Source organism: Odocoileus virginianus, chromosome 28 (assembly GCF_023699985.2).
Source record: "Odocoileus virginianus isolate 20LAN1187 ecotype Illinois chromosome 28, Ovbor_1.2, whole genome shotgun sequence".
NCBI lineage: Eukaryota > Metazoa > Chordata > Mammalia > Artiodactyla > Cervidae > Odocoileus > Odocoileus virginianus.
Genome location: NC_069701.1, coordinates 18,031,482 through 18,051,789, shown reverse-complemented (window position 1 = coordinate 18,051,789; position 20,308 = coordinate 18,031,482). Strand labels below are relative to the sequence as shown.

The 20,308-nt window shown below is 35.5% G+C and overlaps 1 protein-coding gene across 3 annotated transcripts in view; it reads left to right on the top strand.

The window, feature by feature from the left end:
* Positions 1-20,308, top strand: part of LUZP2 (leucine zipper protein 2) — a 478,324-nt gene that overhangs the window by 446,638 nt on the left and 11,378 nt on the right. For all 3 annotated transcript variants that reach the window (XM_070457275.1, XM_070457274.1, XM_070457273.1), the window contains exon 10: positions 13,606-13,701. In XM_070457275.1, the coding sequence (XP_070313376.1) occupies positions 13,606-13,701 (96 nt within the window). The remainder of the gene's footprint in view (positions 1-13,605; positions 13,702-20,308) is intronic.

Here is a 20,308-nt window from a genome sequence, read left to right as displayed (position 1 = left end):
AAAAGCAATAGGAAACATAACATCTTGATATTTGCTGAAACTTACTACACATTTTTGTGCCAGAACTGGGAAAAGACAAGAAAATTATTTATCATTTTGATCCACCCTCAGTGCATTGTGAATTAGATTTAAATGTTTCAGAGAAAATCAGAAGTAGCATCCTTGCTTTTCATCACTATATAAAATGCATTGATAGTCAGGATTTCAAGAAATCATAGACAGTGTTTTTGAGTTCCCTAGAGTGCTGGTATTAGACTTTCCTTTGGCATATGTGGCCATCTTTGATCTCTTTGTGAAAGTAAGAATATTTCTGAAGTGTCTGCAGCTACGTAACTAGGAAGTTATTCACATCAATTATACTCCAAGAGCAAACTTTTCGCTTTCGAAGGCTATTGCATGGATTCCAACTATGGTTCCAGTTGTTCAATAGTAATAATAATAGAATTTTAATTTGCATAGTTCTTTATGGCTATTGCCAAGGTGTTTTATTAGATCATCATAATAAATGGAGCACATCTTACTATAACCATTTTACTTAAAAAGGAACTTCAACTAAAATCCAGTTTTCTTATGCCAAGTCTAGTGCAACAAACTGCCTGCTCAAAAATGTGTGTTATTTAGAATCTTAAAGATATGCTAACAAAAATAATAGATGTTTAAATATGCAGTGCTTCTTATGTTATCACAACACAAAATGTATAGAGCACTCTGGATGATTGACTTGCTGCTGACGGCTTTACACAAGTTTTTGCAGTTAAAATCAAGAAAAACATTGTTAAGTGGTACTGACAGTATTCTGATGTTGTAAGAGAGGAAGACAAATCTCAAAACTGGGTCATGGACAACTAAGATTTTTTTGGTTTATTTTTAGTTGATTGAGGCAGAATTAGTGCATAACATTACATTAGTTTCAGGTTTGCTCCTGCTCATGCTCAGTCACGTCCAGCTATTTTCAGCCCCATGGACTGTAGCCCACCAGTCTCCTCTGCCCAAGAATACTGGACTGGGTTACCATTTCTTACTCCAGGGGATCTTCCTGACCTAGGGATGCATTGGCAGGCAGATTCTTTACCACTGGAGCTACTTGGGAAGCCCCGTATGTAGTGTACACACTACCAAATGATCAACACAAGTCTAGTTACCATTTGTTACCATGCAGTCAACGTCCAGTCTTCAAACCCCATGCTCTGCCACTGGCAACCACCAGTCTGATTTCTGTATCTGCAAGTGTGTTAGGTTTCATTTTTTAAAAAGATTTGTGGACTTCAAATATGAGAGAGATCATATGGTAATTGGTATTTGTCTTTGTCTGGCTTAATTTCACTTAGTGTATTGTCCTCAAGGTCCATCCATGTTGTTTTCAATGGCAAGATTTTATTATTTTGTGTTCAAATAAAATTGCACTGTATCATTGTTGTTCAGTTGCTAAGTCATCTCCGACTCTTTGCAACTCCATGGACTGCACCAAGCCAGGCTTCCCTGTCCTTCACTACTTCCCCGAGTTTGCTCAAATTCATGTTCATTGAGTCGATAATGATATCTAACCATCTCATCCTCTTCCGCCCCTTTTCCTTTTGCCTTCAATCTTTCCCAGCATCAGGGTCTTTTCCAAGGAGTCAGCTCTTCACATCAGGTGGCCAAAATATTGGGGCTTTAGCATCAGTCCTTCCAATGAATATTCAGGGTTGATATTCTTTAGGATTGACTGGTTTGGTCTTGCAGTCCAGGGAACTCTCAGGAGTCTTCTCCAGCACCACAATTTGAAAGCATTACTTCTTCAGCACTCAGTAAAAGTTAAGTAGTTACCACATCTCGGTTATTGTAAATAAATAATGCTGTGATGAATTTAGGGGTGTGTATATCTATATCTCTCTACAATTTAGTGTTTTTATACTTTTTTTGCAATAAGAGCCTCTCTAATACTTGTGAGGTGATATCTTATTGTGGTTTTGATTTGCATTTCCCTTATAGTTATGATGAACAGCTTCTTATTTGCCTGTTGACCATCTGTATGTCTTCTTTGGAGAAATCTCTGTTTAGACTCTCTGAACATTTTTTATTGAATTGTTGGATTTTCTTGCTGTTGAGTTCTTTTTATAAAAGTTCATTCAAGTTTTTCTGTAACAGCTTTCGGGAAAAACCCAAACAAACTTTCTGGCCAACCCAGTGATTTTGGATACTGACCCATTATAGGATATATGATAATGGATGTACAGCACACACAAGTAGTCAGTTAGTGTTAGCTTCTTATGGTAGGCAAGAGATTATCAACTGAGCTGATATTTCCATATAAAAAAATTTAAATCATTGATGCTTTTGGAAATTTACCGATAATGCCACTTAATGTCACAACATGGCTGATGGTTTAATTCAGAACAGCAGACTCCTAGAGGGTGGGGGACCGGGGCATATCTTCATTATTAGAGTTCCTCTAATGCTCATCACAATATATAGTGCACATGTGTGCTCAGTTGTGTCCAACTCTTCATGACCCCGTGGACTGTAGCCTACCAGGCTCCTCTGTCCATGGGATTTTCCAGGCAAGAATACTGGAATAGGTTGCCATTTCCCCTGCCAGAGGATCTTCCCAAACCACAGATCAAATCTGTGTCTATTGTGTCTCCTACCTGGTAGGCGGACTCTTCACCACTTGAGCCATCGGGGAAGCCATGCTCATCACAATATTCTGTGACTAACAGCAAATGTTAGATGGATGAACAAAAAAATGAATAAATTAATAAATGAGGAATTTGGCAAAGAGAACGATCCCACATTAGCCAGATCACAATGTGTCCATGAGCAATCATATCTGTCTCTAAGGCTGTTCATATCCATAAAATAATTCTATCATGGAGAGTAAACATATTCATTTTCATGACAGCAGTGGCTATGAATTTTCATATTAGACATATGTGTTTTTCATATTTCATCATTAGTCATGAGTACATTGTGAGTTTCAGTATCCATGACAGGAACAGCTTTACCTTAGTACTTTCTCCTACTTATGTTAATTATCCTGTTTAACACTACTTCCATAGTGTCAACGGAAAAGTAAGCAGGAGGTTCTGGCCATTTAGTTTCCAATAGTTTGTAAAATCTTCTAATTTTATTTTAAACCAGAACATAAAAGCCATGGATGCCTATGACTGTCCTTTTCATGGATGATGATAAACAGCTGTATTTAAGTTATCTGAGACATACCAAAAAAGTTTGTTTTTTTTTTTTTAAATAAAAAATCTTATTGTACAGACCTTGATTAAAATACAGAATATGGCTAGTGAATTCATTGAATCCCTGTGAGCCTTTAATTTTGCCACTGTCATTCTCTAAGGCTAAATTTACTAGCAGGCTGTAATCTGTTCCAGAATCATTCCTGATGCAGTTAAAACATGTATTGGAGAACCCTCCATATCATAACTTGTGGCACCTTGGTATCAAAGGATGTAGATAACAGGGATGTTTGCTGGTTGCTTTTAAAGACACAGGCACAGAATTTCCTACTGTCTTTCTACAAAATTGACCGTTTCTAAAACTGGAATTCATCTTACTTTCATAGATTAGGGATTCAGTTTCCCATTAATACTGGGATCAGAATTCTTCCATGAATGCCAACCTGCTTTGCTGAGCACTTAAGAAATCCCAAGTGATGTTTCCCAGGTCTTTCAATGGGCAAAAAACAATATCCTCCTACTCCCTACATCTCCTTGAATCTGTGACTGAATAAGGTAGTGTAATGATAATGGTGCTTTCACTACCTGCTGCCAGTAATGCTGTTTCACCTGACTGATATGAATCCATCCATGCCAACCTCCGGAGAAGGCAATGGCACCCCACTCCAGTACTCTTGCCTGAAAAATCCCATGGATGGAGGAGCCTGGTAGGCTGCGGTCCATGGGATCGCAAAGAGTTGGACACGACTGAGCGACTTCACTTTCACTTTTCATTTTCATGCATTGGAGAAGGAAATGGCAACCCACTGCAGTGTTCTTGCCTGGAGAATCCCAGGGACAGGGGAGCCTGGTGGGCTGCCGTCTATGGGGTTGCACAGAGTCGGACACGACTGAAGCGACGTAGCAGCAGCAACTGCCAACCTCCCCACACAGTTGCCCAACTGTGCCTGAAACTGTCACACCCATTTCACATTATAAATGCTGGACCCTTGTCTAGAGACACTCTTCACAGTTAGGAAGGTGGTGTGCTCTCCCTGAATTGTTGGTCCTCACTTCCTCCTCACCATTCCTGCTCATGCTGCTGAACCCCAGCAGCGGCCCAGCAGAATCTCAAACTGCATTGCTTAGCACTGAGACAATCAGAAACATGGCCTTAGTCTCATTAAGCTTTTACTTCATGGCTCAGTTGGTAAAGAATCTGCCTGCAATACAGGAGACCCAGGTTCAATTCCTGCGTTGGGAAGATCCCCTGGAGAAGGAAATGGCAACCCACTCCAGCATTCTTTCCTGGAGAATCCCTTGGACAGAGGAGTTTGGTGGGCTACAGTACATGAGTTTGCAAAGAGTCAGATACGACAGCAATGAACACTCTCACTTTCCATGATGTTAAAAAGAGACCTCCTCTAGCTTCTCCATATGCTTCACATTTTATTGGCACAAAGTAGATAAAATATTTTAACTTTCAACATTAAAATATGTGAAAAATTTCACTAAGACTGCCTGACTTCCTACATTTTTTTGTCACTTTTTGCCATTTGCTTGTGATTTGAGATAAACTCATACTTTGAACCTATGTATGGTAGCCAAAATGTTGTCATACTTATGTGTTCATAGACATAAGGTCACCCAACAATAACCATTTGTACTAATATGTTAATTATTTTATTATGAAATTAATGTGTATTTGTCATGACAATTTTAGCAATTAATGTTACTAGTAATTATACTAATAGTAGCTGGCATTTTTATTGAGTTGTGCTATCCCATATGAACTTATTTAATACTCACAAGTCTCTAAAAGAAAGACTTATTATCCTCATTAATTTTTTTTTCTTTTGAAATGACTTTAGACTTAGAAAAACATTAAGATAGTACAGAGCGTTCATATATTTCCTTTATATCCTTCATCTTATATAGCCATGACATAGTTATCAAAACTAAGAAACTGGCAATAATAGTATAATACCATTACCAAACTACAGACCTAACTTGGGTTTTACCCAAGGTTTCACCAGGTTTTCTAGCTGTAGTTTTTGGTGTTTTTTGTTTTTTTTTTCTTTTCTGTTTCAGGATCCAGTTCAGGGAACCTCACTGCATTCTCTCATGATGTCTCAGTCTCTTTGTCTGACAATGTTTCATTCCTTATATTTCCATGATCTTGACAATTTTGAGGACTAGTGATCAGATATTTTATAGACTGTCACTCTGTAGATCTATCTGGTGTGTTTTTATGCTTAGATTGGGTCATGGATTTTTGTGAATAATACCACAAAAGCGCAGACAGGACAGATTTCTGGAATATTCTGTAGTGCAGATTATATTCAAATTACATTTTCAAAAATAAGTAGGAATGTATAAGGAAAACGATTTGGGGGAAAGTAGAAGAAATAACCATGGCAGAGAGACAGAGCCATGAAAAGAACTATTATGAATAATGGAAGACATGAAAATACTTTCTGTGAACCCACGTGTGTGTGGGTGGGTATATTTCTCACATACACCTGTGAGAAGAAATAGAAAGACAAGAAATGTAGAGAAACACATACTCAGAGGAGGAGAGGGACAGAGGGAGAGAAACTGGGCAACTAAAGAGGTTAAAGAGCGGGTTTTGTAGGCACGTCTGTTTCCAGACCCAGGAATTTTCACTTAACCTGAACATACAAGGGAGCCAAAAGAGGAAGATCAGCATTATCTGTTTCAGCTTTGTCTTTTATTACAGTTGCCCTGTCAGCATTTTGGAGGATGCAATATAGGGGAATGTAGGGAATCTGCGAGGAAAAGAGGTGGGGAACAAAGAAGCAACTATATGTAATGTGGATGACTTTGAAAGTAGAGCTGAACATCTAAGTTGGAAGGCAGAATTAGGCAGACATTGAGACATCTATGCCTTGCACTCTAACTGGATGCTTCACTGCTTTCACCTTTCCCCAGGTGTAACTGCTTTCTTTGGGATCCTTAAAGTTTGTGCCCTCCTTCCTCAGTCCCATGCCTGTTCTGATCCTTTCCCTGGCCTCTTCACCTGGGGAGGCAGGCACTGCTCATCCTTCAGGTCTCGTTTATAATACCACTTCTTTTGTTTGTTTGTTTCATTTGTTTTTATTAGTTGGAGGCTAATTACAATATTGTAGTGGTTTTTGCCATACATTGACATGAATCAGCCATGGATTTAAATGTGTTCCCCATCCCGATCCCCGCTCCCGCCACCCTCCCCATCCCATCCCTCTGGGTCTTCCCAGTCTTCAGGAAAACTTATCTGACCCTCCAAATGGGTCAGCTCACTCTACTGTGTGCTGTTCTTTGAGGGAAAAAAAATCTTAACTCATAATCATTATCCAAATTCTATTTAATTAAAGTTTCCTGGAAGTACTTATTTTACATGCAGTTCTTCCATTGGACTGGGTGTTCCATATGTTTTGTCTGCCATATTCTGGCCACATCATGGTCAAAAGTAGTTTTTGAGTAAATGAATGACATACATTATACAACTTAAAGAGGAAGAGAGTGTGTTTAATGGTTGTGGCAAAGATGCTTATTTGTGAAGGGATGTAAATACTTTAAATCAGTTGTCCTTAATCATTTGGGATTTTGCAGAATTCTTAATTTTATAAAAGCAGTGGACTGTCTATAGAAAATAATACACATAATTTAATACCAGTGGACATTAGTTTAAAAAACTTTGTTTTAAAGGTTCTTTTTAGAAAGTTACGAAAATGAGTTTAGATTAAGAAGTTGAAGGTTATCTGGGCATTCTGTATTTCTAAAGAAATACTGCTAGACAGTAAACTTTAGCTCCTTTGTATTTCCAATACAATGAGATGAAAAGAAATGCATTTAAAATTTTAATAGGAAAGTCTCAGATGAATTAAAGTTTAGTAATAGCAAACCATTTAATCTCTGGAGATTAACTGTTGCATTGTAAATATGGTTTTTATAATGTTTTTCATTAGTACAGAGATGCTGTATTTGGAAAGCATTTTATAAGAAATGTAGGTTTTAAAAAACTTAAGCTTATTGAGTTAAAATATCAACTTTTCCTAATTAATTTTTAAAGTGGCCATTTTTTAGGATTCACTATGATTAAAAATTGAATATTTGAATGAAGTCTATCATTTACTGGCTTGTTGAATTTAGGCAAGTCTCTTAAACTTTGAATTGTAGTTTCTTTATTCTTAAAAGGTAACTTAGTTGTTACAGAGATGTAACACACATAGATTTTTCTAAAACATGGCAAGACTCTATAAATATAGACTGTTATTTTCATGCACCTCCTCAAAAAAAATAGAAGAAAAAGCAAATAGGACTATTTTCTTTCTTCTATAGTTATTTCAACTTTTTAAATTAGTAAGTATTTACTCCCACCTAAATTAACCCCATTGTTCCAAAGTTTAATCAGAACATATCCGTGCACTCTTCCAACCCATTTTCAAATCATACTCCTTACACATATGGGCCACACACATCCATGTATGTGAGGTCAGTCAGGTTCCTGATTTATTCTAGGATCTGAAAATTATCGGCAATACCCCAGGGCATAAGCAGTGTATTTACTGATTATTATTCAGAAAATAAATTATTGTTAAATGATTCTTCTGATATAAAGATATGTCATTTTGAAATATTAATAAACATGTATTACTTGTAGAATAATTAGTGATTCAGTTTAGTAGAGCAGTATTCATATTCAAAACTTCAGAAACAATTTTATTTTTCATGATTAATTGAGAATAATTATCTTGAATAAATAATGTATGCAATTATTTATGTTCCATTTACTTCATAATTTATTACCATTGTTTTTTTTAGAAATTAAGTTTATGAATACCTATGAAAACTTTTCCTTCTCAATTTCTATAGGTGTTATTTTTATAGTATATAGAATTGTGTGTGTGTATGTGTACACATATTTAACTGAATTGTGTGGTAAAGACTGAAGTTACAAACCCTGTAAGTAACTATGTCTACAGTTATCAAGGTGTTAAATATTGTTTATATACCATCTAAGTTCTCTATTATTTAGTGGCTAAAGTCTAAACTCCTCAGTCTGGAGGTCAGATCTACCAACTACATGACAACTGATCTCTCCACTATTTTTTTCTCATTAAAGCATGTTCATATACTAGTTTTCATTTTCACAAACCTCATTTTGTTTTAGAACTCTCTTCTTTTTACCTTTTCTGAGATATGAATCCTCTTTTCCTTGTGTCAGATCTGATTCTATAAGAATAGTCTCAAGTCAAGTCTCTAGCTTCAATTTTTCCATCATATTGCTTAAAATTCTTTTGACTAAAATAAAGCTTTCTCTTATATGCAATATTTTATAATTTTATAATTTTTTTATTTTATAAAAAATCTATTTCAGGAAAAAAACAAAACTGCTAAAGATTTTAAAACAGCATAAAACAATCTCATAATTCCACCAAGTAGGAAAAAAGAACTCATACTTTCTCTCAGAAACTTTAGTACATATTCATTTTAATATATTTTCACAGAATAGAATGATACCATGTGTAATGTTTTTTGAACCATTCTACATTAACAAAGTATGAACAATTTCATATTTGAACAATTTTATATTTCAACAATTTCAATCTACTGACAATTGTCAATAGATATATTTCATAACTGATATAACATTTCATTATTTTATGTGTTTACCTATGTTGTGTACATAATAGTAAAACAAATACACACAGGTCCACCAGCCAACATAAAAGCATGTTTGGAGCATTATCAACATGGCTGATACTAGCTGTGCATCCATGCCCAATTCCTACCCTAGACTTTACTGTTCTAAGCTCTGTGTGAGTGTGGGTACTGTACCATATTACCTTATGTTCAGGACAGAGAGGGACATAGAGCAAGGAGAAAGCATTGTCCTTTCAACTTGTTTGTTTAACACTCTGGCTCATCTCCTCCCAAAATATTTTTAGTTATCATTACAGACATTTTCTCTGGTCACTCACTTTGTCTCATTTTAGTCCAAGAATTAAAGGTCAAGAAGGAATGATTCTGGGAAGGTTGTGATTGGATGATAAGCGTGCCACCCCTGCTGATGATTTGCTCTGTCAATAACCTGTAAATATATAAAACCATAAGAGAGATTTACTAGAACAAAATTAATGAAGATGTAGAAAAATAAAATGCTGTTTGGCAGGCTTACTTTAATTAACACACATGGATATTTATATCCTTCAAGTACAGCATAACTTTTACATCCATTATTTTCTTTAATGTTATTAAAGCAATTATTAATACTTGTTCAAAAAGCAAGCTTTAATGAAGTTAAAGCATAGTTTAGAAAACAAGACCCTAACTAAGGTCAAGAATACTCTATAGATATCCTCTTTCTTTTCACCAGTGTCTCATAATACAGAAACTAGACCCCTGCAGAAAATTATGTGATTTGGGAGTGAAATGGGGGCTTATATAATATTTAAATAAGTGGTTGACACAGGTTGACACATCCTGTCAACCACTATCACACCTATTAGAGAAGTATTAAGATGGAGTTGAGTGAACATAAAATTGGCATCTGATAGGTTGGGTTAAATCACTAGCTCTACCTGTTTTATTTTGGTGACTCCGAGGACATTAGTCTTAGTTTCTTTATTCAAAAGATGGAGCCTCACAGAGTGCAGATGTGACCTCATCTAAGAGTTCCATGATGTTTCTGTTCATCAAACAACTTCCTTTAGTCTGCCTTGATGTGAGATGTTACAGAGCTGAAAAAGGCATTGTTCTTGCCTTTAAAATGTTCCTGATCTTGTTTATTGGTCAGGACTCCTGGGAATTAAATTAAGTCAACAAAAAAGATAATTTCAGTCACTTCGTTCATACTATGGAGATAATTTCAATCACTTCGTTCATCCTATGGTCCTCTTTATAATGGAGATATGTCCTCCTCCATCCAATTCACTCACTACTCCCCAAACCCTACGTCTGGCAAACAGCAATCTGTTTTCTGTAACTGTGAGCTTATATTCTTTTTTGTTTCAAATTAATTAATTTATTGAAGTGTAGTTGATGTACAGTGTTTAAGGTACACAGCAAGGTGATTCAGTTATAAACATTAGTTTTGAAATTATTTTCCATTATAGATTATAATATATTGACTATAGTTCCCTGTGCTATACAGTAAACCTTTGTGCTTGTTTATGAGATTATATTTTTTTCAAGTGAGATCATGCAGAATTTGTCTTTGTCTCCTTATTCCACTCAACATAATACCCTCAAGTTCCATTAACATTATCCCAAATGGCAAATTTTCATTATTTTAAGGGCTGAATAATATTCCATAGGCTATATATATATATATCACACATTCTTTATCAGTGTTTCCAAATGATGTACTCTTAGGTTGATGTGGATGCATTTAAGTGGAATTGCTGTATTATATTTCAGTTCTATTTTTAAATTTGTTAGAAGTAACCATATTGTTTTCCATAGTGGCTATACCATTTTACATTCCCACCAACAGTGCACAAGGTTCCCTTTTCCTGTGTCTTCACCAACACTTGTTATTTCTTATCTTTTTTATAATATCCATTCTAACAGATGTGAGGTGCTATTTCATTGTGTTTTTGATTTGCATTTCCCTGATAATTATTGATTTTGAGCATCTTTTTATGAACCTGTTGGCCACTTGTTTGACTTCTTTGGGAAAAAGCCTGTTCAAATCTTCAGCCCATCTTTTAATTAAATTGTTTTGTTTTGCTTAGTGTATTGTTGAATATGATTTGCTAAGATTTGTTGAGAACTTCTGAACCCATATTCATCAAGAGTTATTATATTGGCAGGCAGATTCTTTACCAATGAGCCAACAGGGAATCCCTCATCAAGAATATTGGCCTATAATTTTCTTTTCTCATGGTCTCCTTATCTGGTTTTAGCATTAGGGTAATGCTAGACTCATAAAGTGAGTTTAGAAGTGTTCTCACCTCTTCTATTTCTTGGAAGAAATTGAGAGGAATTTCTTGAAAAGAATTGCTATAAATTAACTATTTTAATTATTGGATAGAATTCACCAGTGAATCCATCTATTACTGGATGGTGGTACATGGAGAAAATGAAATATATATCACCACTAAAGAGATATGAGCTACCAAGCCATAGAAAGACACTGAGACTGTAAATATACATTACAAAATGAAAAAACCCTATCTGAAGCGGCTATATACTGTATGACTTCAACTATGGATATTTTAGAAAAGGAAAAACTATGGAAAAAATTAAAAGACTAAAGATTGCCAAGGGTGAGCAGGGTAGGGATGAATAGGCAGAACACAGAGGATTTTTAGGGCAGTGAAAATACTATGTATGATAGCATAATGATGGATATATGTTACTATACATTTCTCCAAACCTACAGAATTTCATTTAAGAGTGAATCCTAATATTAATATACACCATGGACATTCAGTGGTTACGATGTGTTAATGTACATTCACCCCTGGTAACATCTGTACCACTCTGGTGAATGATGTTGATGATGGGAGAGTCTACGCATGTGTGAGAACTGGGGCTTTATGGACAGTGCCTGTAACTCCCTATCAATCTTTTGTGATGCTAAAACTATCCTAAACAACAAACAACAACAGCAACAAAAATATTGCAATTTAGGTGTTCTGGACCTAATTTAGTATGACAGTAGAAAACAGGCCCTCCAAAGTCATATGTAGTGTCTAAGACCCTAATTTATTTATGTGCTAATCCAGATCCAGAATTCACATGTTTTTAAGCACCCAAATACACTCTAATTCCCCAAAGTCAGTTCCCATTCTTTGTTAATTCATCAGACTCAGTAAGACTTATTTCTTTCAGAAAGAGTTGTTTCACTGATAGCAAATGCCTGCATTAAGGATTGCATGTATTATGTTTAATACAACTAGTTCTAAAAATAAATGCTATGTTTTTGTATTTAAAGTAATTTAACTTTTCATGCTTTATTGCTCACATTGAAGCAGTGATGTATAATTTCCTCCAGTTGTTAAAAGAAATTAATTTATGTAATTTTCTTTCCTGAAGCAAGTTAAAATAACTTTTGTAAGCAGACACAGAAGTTGACAAACCAGGCAACCTAGTTGTGAAATATATGAGCACAGGGTAGACTCTGGCAAACTTACGGAGGAGAAGTGCACACTCATTCTTCCCACCTGCTCTTTGTGAACCTAATAGTAAATGAAGCCCCTTTTATATCCCGTCCAAGTTAGCCAAGGCCTACAAAATAGATAGGTAGATAGACAAAAGCTTTTATTCTGCTCATATTTCTTACCTAAACCTCACCACCAAAATCTGGAAGCATTTTCATAAATGTGCAATATTTGCACAAGAAAATATAATTAACAAACATTAACATTTTTCAATTTGGGCATATTTATATTTTAAGGAAGATACTGAATAGCTACTCTTAAATGTAATCTCCATCACTGGTGAACCTGTGTTATTTTTTACAGCTTATCTATCTGGGTTAGTTTTCCTTCCTGTTGGTTTCAACATCAAATGGTTTCTATCTCATCTCTTACATTGTTCTGACAGTTTTATTTTGTTGATTTGACTCCTAGTATCATTCACATCTCTGTGTTTTCAAGCAATAAATATTGACCCTTACCAAATTAAACGAAGGATATTTTAATGGTAGAACATCAGGAGCTCATACTATCTGGGAGAAGGCAGCAGTAACCAAGTTGGGGACGGACAGAAACAGAGGCTGCTTCAGAAGACTGGGAATGTGAACCATAAGAAGTGTCTCATTGTAGAGACAACTTGGAGAAGTAGACTTACTGAAATTAATATACCTATTTATAGCCTCTTTTTAATCTAGTCAGTGTTTAGTTCCAAAAATGAAGGTTCCAATGACCTGGTTTGGATCATGTGCATTTCTGTGTAAAGAAATTTAGAGTAATATGTAGGATTTCTTAAGGTATAAAACAGTATTTGATTGGTAGGTGAAGCATTGGAGTCAACATCATTCTTTTTGTAACTTACAGTGAGATGTTAGAAAATATCATATTTCCTATTAAGAAAACAAGATGTGTACTTGTTATTTCCCAGACAGATATGAGATTAAAATAAAAAGGAAAGATAGGATTCCTGTTTTTTTTTTGAAGAACCAGAATCCTTAAAAGTTTATTATGCAAGAAATAAACATTTGCAGTAGGAAAGTAGTCCTATTGGACAGAACTCATACAAAATTGAATAGAAATTATTTCATTCAATTTCATAGTTAATATTTAAGCAACAGTTGCATGCTGGATTCATGGGGTTGCAAAGAGTCGGACGTGACTGAGCAACTGAACTGCACTGCACTGAAGGTCTCTGATATATACACATTTTCATTTTTCTTTGAGTGTGAGGTTGCCATTATAGCATGTTTTACAAAGGTATTAGGAACTCACTGATGAAACTATTTCCCTCTTAATGTTCTCTTTCTCTCTAGCCTCAAGACATCACTACTGAAGTCAGTGAAACCCCGCAAATTGAGACTACAAAGGAAGAGGTTCTACTCAGGACCCCTGAGTGCGACACTCAAATTGTAAGATTAATTTTAAATGTTTCTAACATCATTCAACATGAAAACAAGGACAGGACATGAGCATTTTAAAAATCCTAGTTTATGCCGCCATGAAGCTGTCTATTTACATGTAATATCTACTATCTAAGGGCTTCCCTGGGAGCTAAGATGGTAAAGAATCTGCCTGCAATGCAGGAGGCGCAGGCTCAACTCCTGGGCTGAGAAGATGCCCTGGAGAAGGGAATGGTTACCACCCCAGTATTTTTACCTGTAGAATTCCATGGACAGAGGAGCTGGGGATTACAGTCATGGGGTCACAAAGAGTCAGACATGACTAAGCAGCTAACACTTTTCTTTCATTTCTGCTATCTAAACATTATACTTTTCATTTGAAAATGCAGATGTTGGATATGAATCACGTGGTTGAATGGCTACCCACGCCAGTATTCTGGCCTGGAGAATTCCGTGGATAGTCCATGGGGTCGCAAAGAGTGGGACAAGACTGAGTGACTTTCACTTTCATAAACTTGAATTGCCAGAGAGATAAGGTGGTCATTCCCACAGACACGTGACAGGAAGCTGTTACAGTATTAAAAGCAACACAACTCCAAACAAAGAATGTGATTCAATAGTATTCTCCCCATAAAGCAAATAAACCTTGAGTTATAGAGATATTACAGTAGAGGAAGGGAAATTTTTACCCTTCAAATAATAACAGGAAATGAGGAATTTGTACTCTGTGATTTAACTCTAAAAAGTGTAATGAAAGTTTAACTCTGGAACTTTGGCACAATTACAGATCTGTCATATCTGGGCTTGAAAAATGGCAAATGTCAGTTGTATTTAATATATTCAAAGATAGCATTTAATCTAGTTGACAAAATGGATAGTGTTTGCTGAAACTATTCATGATGGAAAAATAAGTCAGGTGACAGCAAACGAAATAAGGCAGAATAGAAACGAGTTAACCAAGTCAATCTCTTTTTCTTCTATCGACTGCCAAAGTAAATTTAGAAATACTAATTTCTCAGCAGTTTGGCTTTCACATCTTTGTATGTTGAAACATGTTCAAAACCAAAAATTTAGAATATAAGGTTAATGAGAAGTAGAAATTCTGCAATTTACTTCCAAGGGAAGAAGAATTCAAGAAGGTTTGGGGAAGGAAGGACTATTTTTGCTAAAGTCTGAAGAACAGATAGGTCTCTGACAGTGTAAGTCAATATACAGAGACAAGAAAACATCAGAATGTGAGTAGAGAGTGCTGAACAGAGAACGGTGGGATGTGTGGCTAAGATAATTTGGAACTTAAGTAGGAGGTGCACTGGGTTCCCAAGCTAGGGAGTTTGGTTTGAATTAGGGATATGGGCTTCTCAGGTGGCACTAGTGGTAAAGAACATGCCTGTCAATGCAGGAGAAACAAGTGACATGGACTTGATCCCTGGGTTAGGAAGATCCCCTGGAGGAGGGCATGGCAACCCACTCCAGTATTCCTGCCTAAAGAATCCCATGGACAGAGAAGCCTGAAAGGCTACTGTCCATAGAGTCACAAAGAGTCAGACACAGCTGAAGCCACTTTGCACGCAGGGCTATAGTAAAGATTTTCACATGTTTATGTCCAGTTAAGAGATAAGACCACTGGGTTAATTTTAAGGCGGTTTGTTTCTTGATACAGTTTCCTAAAACTACCTAAAAATCATTTTGCAGTATATACATGTATCAAATCATTATGGTGCATACCTAAAACTAATACAATGTTACATGCCAATGATACCTCAATTGAAAAATTAGAATTTTGGAAGCTTCTGGCCTGCACCTTTAAGGGTAATGCTCAGGCTTGATCCCTAAATGTCCTGCTCCAAGCCCTTGCATTAGGAGGGATTCAGTTGGTTTTTTTTTTTCCTGCACTTGTACTGGTATACCTGTGCCTTGAGCAAACTGTTCATGTAATGAAGTGGCCAAAACAGCTGAAGGAACAGAAGAACCAGGACTTGATCAAACTTAACAAACAAAACATTCCCATTGAAGGCAAACCTTGAAAAGTTCTATGTGTTTTGCAAAGATTCCTCAAAGCAATATTTTGGTCTACTTTTCTTGTCAAGAGAGAGGTATAAATTCTTTGTTGTTGTTGTTGTTGTTTGTCCCGCTCTTATTTTTATTGCCCTTCCTTGTCACCAGTAGCTCCTCTCTCTCCAGTAAGTGGCATAAGCAGCTACTACCTTGGTGGACGTCCCAACTGGGTTGCTTCAAAAGCTTCCTCCACCTGTACCAGCATGAACGCTCTCTCTCTAACCTGATCCCAGTTCCCTAGATTTTAGTCTCTGAAGTCTCTACTTCCAAGAACCTACACTTTCTAGCGCATAGAGTGCTCAATATTTATAGTCTGTAGGTTCAGTTACATTTAAAGGCCAAGAGAATAACATAAGGGAGTGAAATAAGCCAGGTGTAAGCAGGAGTGAGTGAGACTACTGTGAATATCTTTTTTCCAATTCTAGATCAGTAGTTCTAAGCCATATCCTCACTGTAGTATCATATGGAGGATTTTTATAAAATACTGATGACCAGGTAATTCTAATATGCAGGTTAGTTTTACTAACAATGTATCTCACATGTATATGATTCTTAAAATCATCTGAGGAGCTTTTAAAAATAAAGATTTTGAAAAATTCTTCAGTAAATTCTAAGTAAAGGGGACTAAAGGTAACTTAAAAAAAAAAAAAAAACAAAAATGGACCTGACATCACTTTTCAATCCAAGTGATTCTGAAAGAGATGGTCTGTTAGCCTTAATTTGAAAAAGATTGGTTTAAATAAGACATGATGCCTTTAGAATGTTGTTTAGTAACAGAGTTTCACATTTGAGAGACAGCATTGCCTAAATGAGGCTCTGTAACGGTAGCCATGAAAGTCTATGATGTAACTTTTGATAGTAGGTAGAGGGGATCCATCCCAGAACCCTCTGTTTATTTTGCAACCAAATCTAAGAGCAGCAGGGCTGTGAAATTGATCAGGAAACTGATGTGTGATTTTGTCCATAGCTAAACTTGCCATGAGAGAGCTAGTATACCATCATCTCCCCAAGCTGTAGTACTCAGAGTATAATCTTAATGATAGAAAGCTCCATAGTTCCTTTCCAGCTTTCCCCTATAGTAAGAGAATAATTCTGATGGCTTTCTCCACTTTACAGGAAAAAGTGAGGGGCTCTTTGGATCTATGAGATCTACCCTTACTCAGCTCCTCCAAATTCACCCAAAATATTCTGATTTGTGTTAAATATCATGAAATGCATTCCTTCCATTTCAATACAGCAACGTGAAAATAGCTTCAACTTGATTCTAACAAGTTGGAGATTTAAGCTTCAATTTGAATTGCTTTAATTGAATATCCAAATAAGTTATCAAAACATAATTTCATAAAGGAAAAATAAGAAATTTACCTCTTCTTCTGTTAAAGGGATTGCTGCATTTTCTGTTGTAGGAAGGATAGTTTTAACACGTTTGGCAAAAATATAACCTTATTGTCTTTGTTTGGAGACTGAATATGAGTAAAGAAGTGCATCTCTGTGCCAGGTTGACAAGACGTGGCCTCGTGATAGTTTTATGCATCAAAATGACTGAGCTCAGGGATGACCAGAGACTTGGTAAAATATTAATTCTGGGTATGTCTGACAGGGCATTTCCAGAAGAGTTAGTAGACTAAGAAATCTTCCCTCATAAACATGGCAGGCGTCATCTAATCCCTAGAAGGCCTGAACTGAACAAAAAGATGGAGGAAGCATAATTTCTTCTCCCTTTGAGCTGGGCCATATATCTTCTTCAGCCTTCAGACATCAGAGTTAATGTTTCTGGGGCCTTCCAACTCAGGGACTTAACACCAGCAGGCCACTCACCCAGTTCTCAGGCCTTTGGCTTCAGGTCTGAGATTCAGGTTGGGAATTACAACAGCTTCTCTTATTCTCAGCCCTTCAGACTTGGACTGAATTTTATGCCACCAGCTTTCCTGATTCACCAGCTTAGAGAGTGCATATCGTGGCATGTCTCATCTTCCATAATAGCATGAGCCAATTCCCATTAAAAAAAAAAAAACCTCTTATACATCTATGTATATACTCTAATAGTTCTGTTTCCCTGGAGAACCTAATACAATTTTTTTTCACATTTATGTTTTGTATATTTCATGTGTATTTTGAAGTATTTTCACTGCTTTTTTTTATAAAAGACTTTAATTAGAAACTAATCAGTGCTACTCAGTTTTCTACAGAGAGAAAATACATGGTAGTTGTCGAGTTAAATTTTAATTTTGGTGGCCTTACTTGACAAAATTAATTTGGAAAATTTATTTCCATTTATTTTCTGTTTAATGTGTTTTTCTGCTCTATGAAATTTAAAAATATCTAGAAACTATTCAATGAAGAATTTTTTTAATAATAAAAGGGAAGATAAAATAGGGACCTGAATGAAGCCAATAACAAATAATTGAAAGCATGAAATAAACAGAATATCAGAATAAGAAACCCCAGAATTTTGTGTTCAAGCAAAGATAAAAGAATAAGGATGAAGTCTAATATGAGTCTCTGTTTTCGTCTTGGTTGACTGGAACAATTATAGTTTTATTCTCAAATAAAATGAACTATTACAGGAGATATTTTAAGTTAATTTTTGTCCATTTCCTCCTTAACAGGAGAGATTTGTGCCATCTTAATAACTAGAATGAACAAAAATTAGCACACTGGAGCTAATTGCTTATGAAAAATATGAGTTTTTAAAAACAATGTGCATTCTCTAAAAATCACAGATTTTAAGTGTATATTTCAGTTATTCATTTATTTAATTTACCAAGTTTTGCAACCATTACCACAGGCCAGTTTCAGAACATTTCTATCTTCCTAGCAAGATCCCACATGCCTTTCTTTACAGTTAACCTCTATAAAGACAACCACTAACCTAGTTTCTACTGGTTATCAGTTTGCCTTTCCCATAGATTTTATAGATTGATCATATAGCATGTGGCATTTTGCATTCCCTTCTTTCATGTAGCATAATGACTTTGAGGTTCATCTATATTATAGTATATTTCAGTAGTTTGCTCTTTTTTATTCTGAATAGACTCCATTGTATGGTTTTATCACTTTTTCCTTATCCAGCTGATAACTTTTGGATTTTTCTACTTTTTGGCTATTTTGAATTAATGATACCATGAACATTTACATAAACATCTTCAAGTGGACATATGTTTTATTTTTCTTGAGTAGATACCCAGAAGTAGAATGGGATATTGTAAATACTTTCTTAACTTTTTAAGAAACAGACATTTCCGAAGTGGTTGCACCATTTTACATCTTAATTAGCAATTATGAGAGTTCCATTTTCTCTACATCTTTGTCATCACTTGTTATTGTCTGAATTTTTGCTTAAAAATAAAATTCTAGGGAGTCTGAAATCAAATTTCATAACAGGCTTAACTGTTAATTTCCAAATGGTCAAAAATTTGAGCATATTTTTATATACTTATTAGCAATTCATGTATTTTCTTCAGTGAAATGTCTATTCAGATATTTTCCCCATGTTTATTGGGGTTGTCTGTCTCCTTGGTATTAAGTAGCGAGATTCCTTACATATTCTGGATATATATCCTTTACCAGATATATAATTTGAAAATATTTCTCTTCTCTCAGGATGTTGCTTGTCTTTACATTTTCTTAATGGTGTCTTTCTAAAAGATAGCAGGTATTTTTAAGTACAGCTTTCGGTTTGCAGAGTAATAGAGCAATAGTTCAGAGTTACATATGGCAACCAGCTATCTTTCTCTAATTTGTCATTTAGTTCCATTACAGTCTGATGGCATACTCAACATTTGTTCAAATGCAGTCTGTCTGATGTTCCATGTTACCTTGAGAAGAATCTGTATTTTATTCTTGTTTGATCAAGTATTCCATAAATATCAGTTAGATCCATTTGATTTGTATTGCTCTTCAGGTCAACTCTATTTTTGGAAATTGTCTGCTCACTTGATATGTCCACTATTGATAGAGAGTGTTGAAACTTTCATCGGTGGTAGTGGTTCATTTCTGTTTCTCCTTGCAGTTCTATTAGCTTTGTCTCATATATCTTGACAATCTGTTGTTAGATATATTTTTGTTAAGAATTGTTATATATATATTTTTGTGTGTGTGTGGAATTGACCCCTCTATTATTAATAGATGTCACTCTTTATCCCTGATATTTTTCTTGCTCTGAATATGACTGCTTCAGCTTTCTTTTGACTAATAACAGCATCATTTTAAATATATCCTGCCACTCCCTTCTGGCCTGCAGAGTTTCTGCTGAAAATTCAGCTGATAAACTTATGAGAATTCCTGTGTATGTTATTTGTTGATTTTCCCTTCTTGATTTTAACCTTTTTTGTATTTCAGTGTTTATCCATGTTGTCACAAATGGAAGAATTCCCACTTTATGTCTGAATAATATTCATATATGTTCCTCTCTATGTAACACTTTCTTTATTCATCTAGAAACTTAGATTGTCTTCATGTCTTGGATATTATAAATAATGCTGCATAACCCTCCCAGATTTCAGACGGTGCTACAAAGGTTGTTGTTGTTTCATCGCTAAGTTGTGTCTCAATCTTTTTG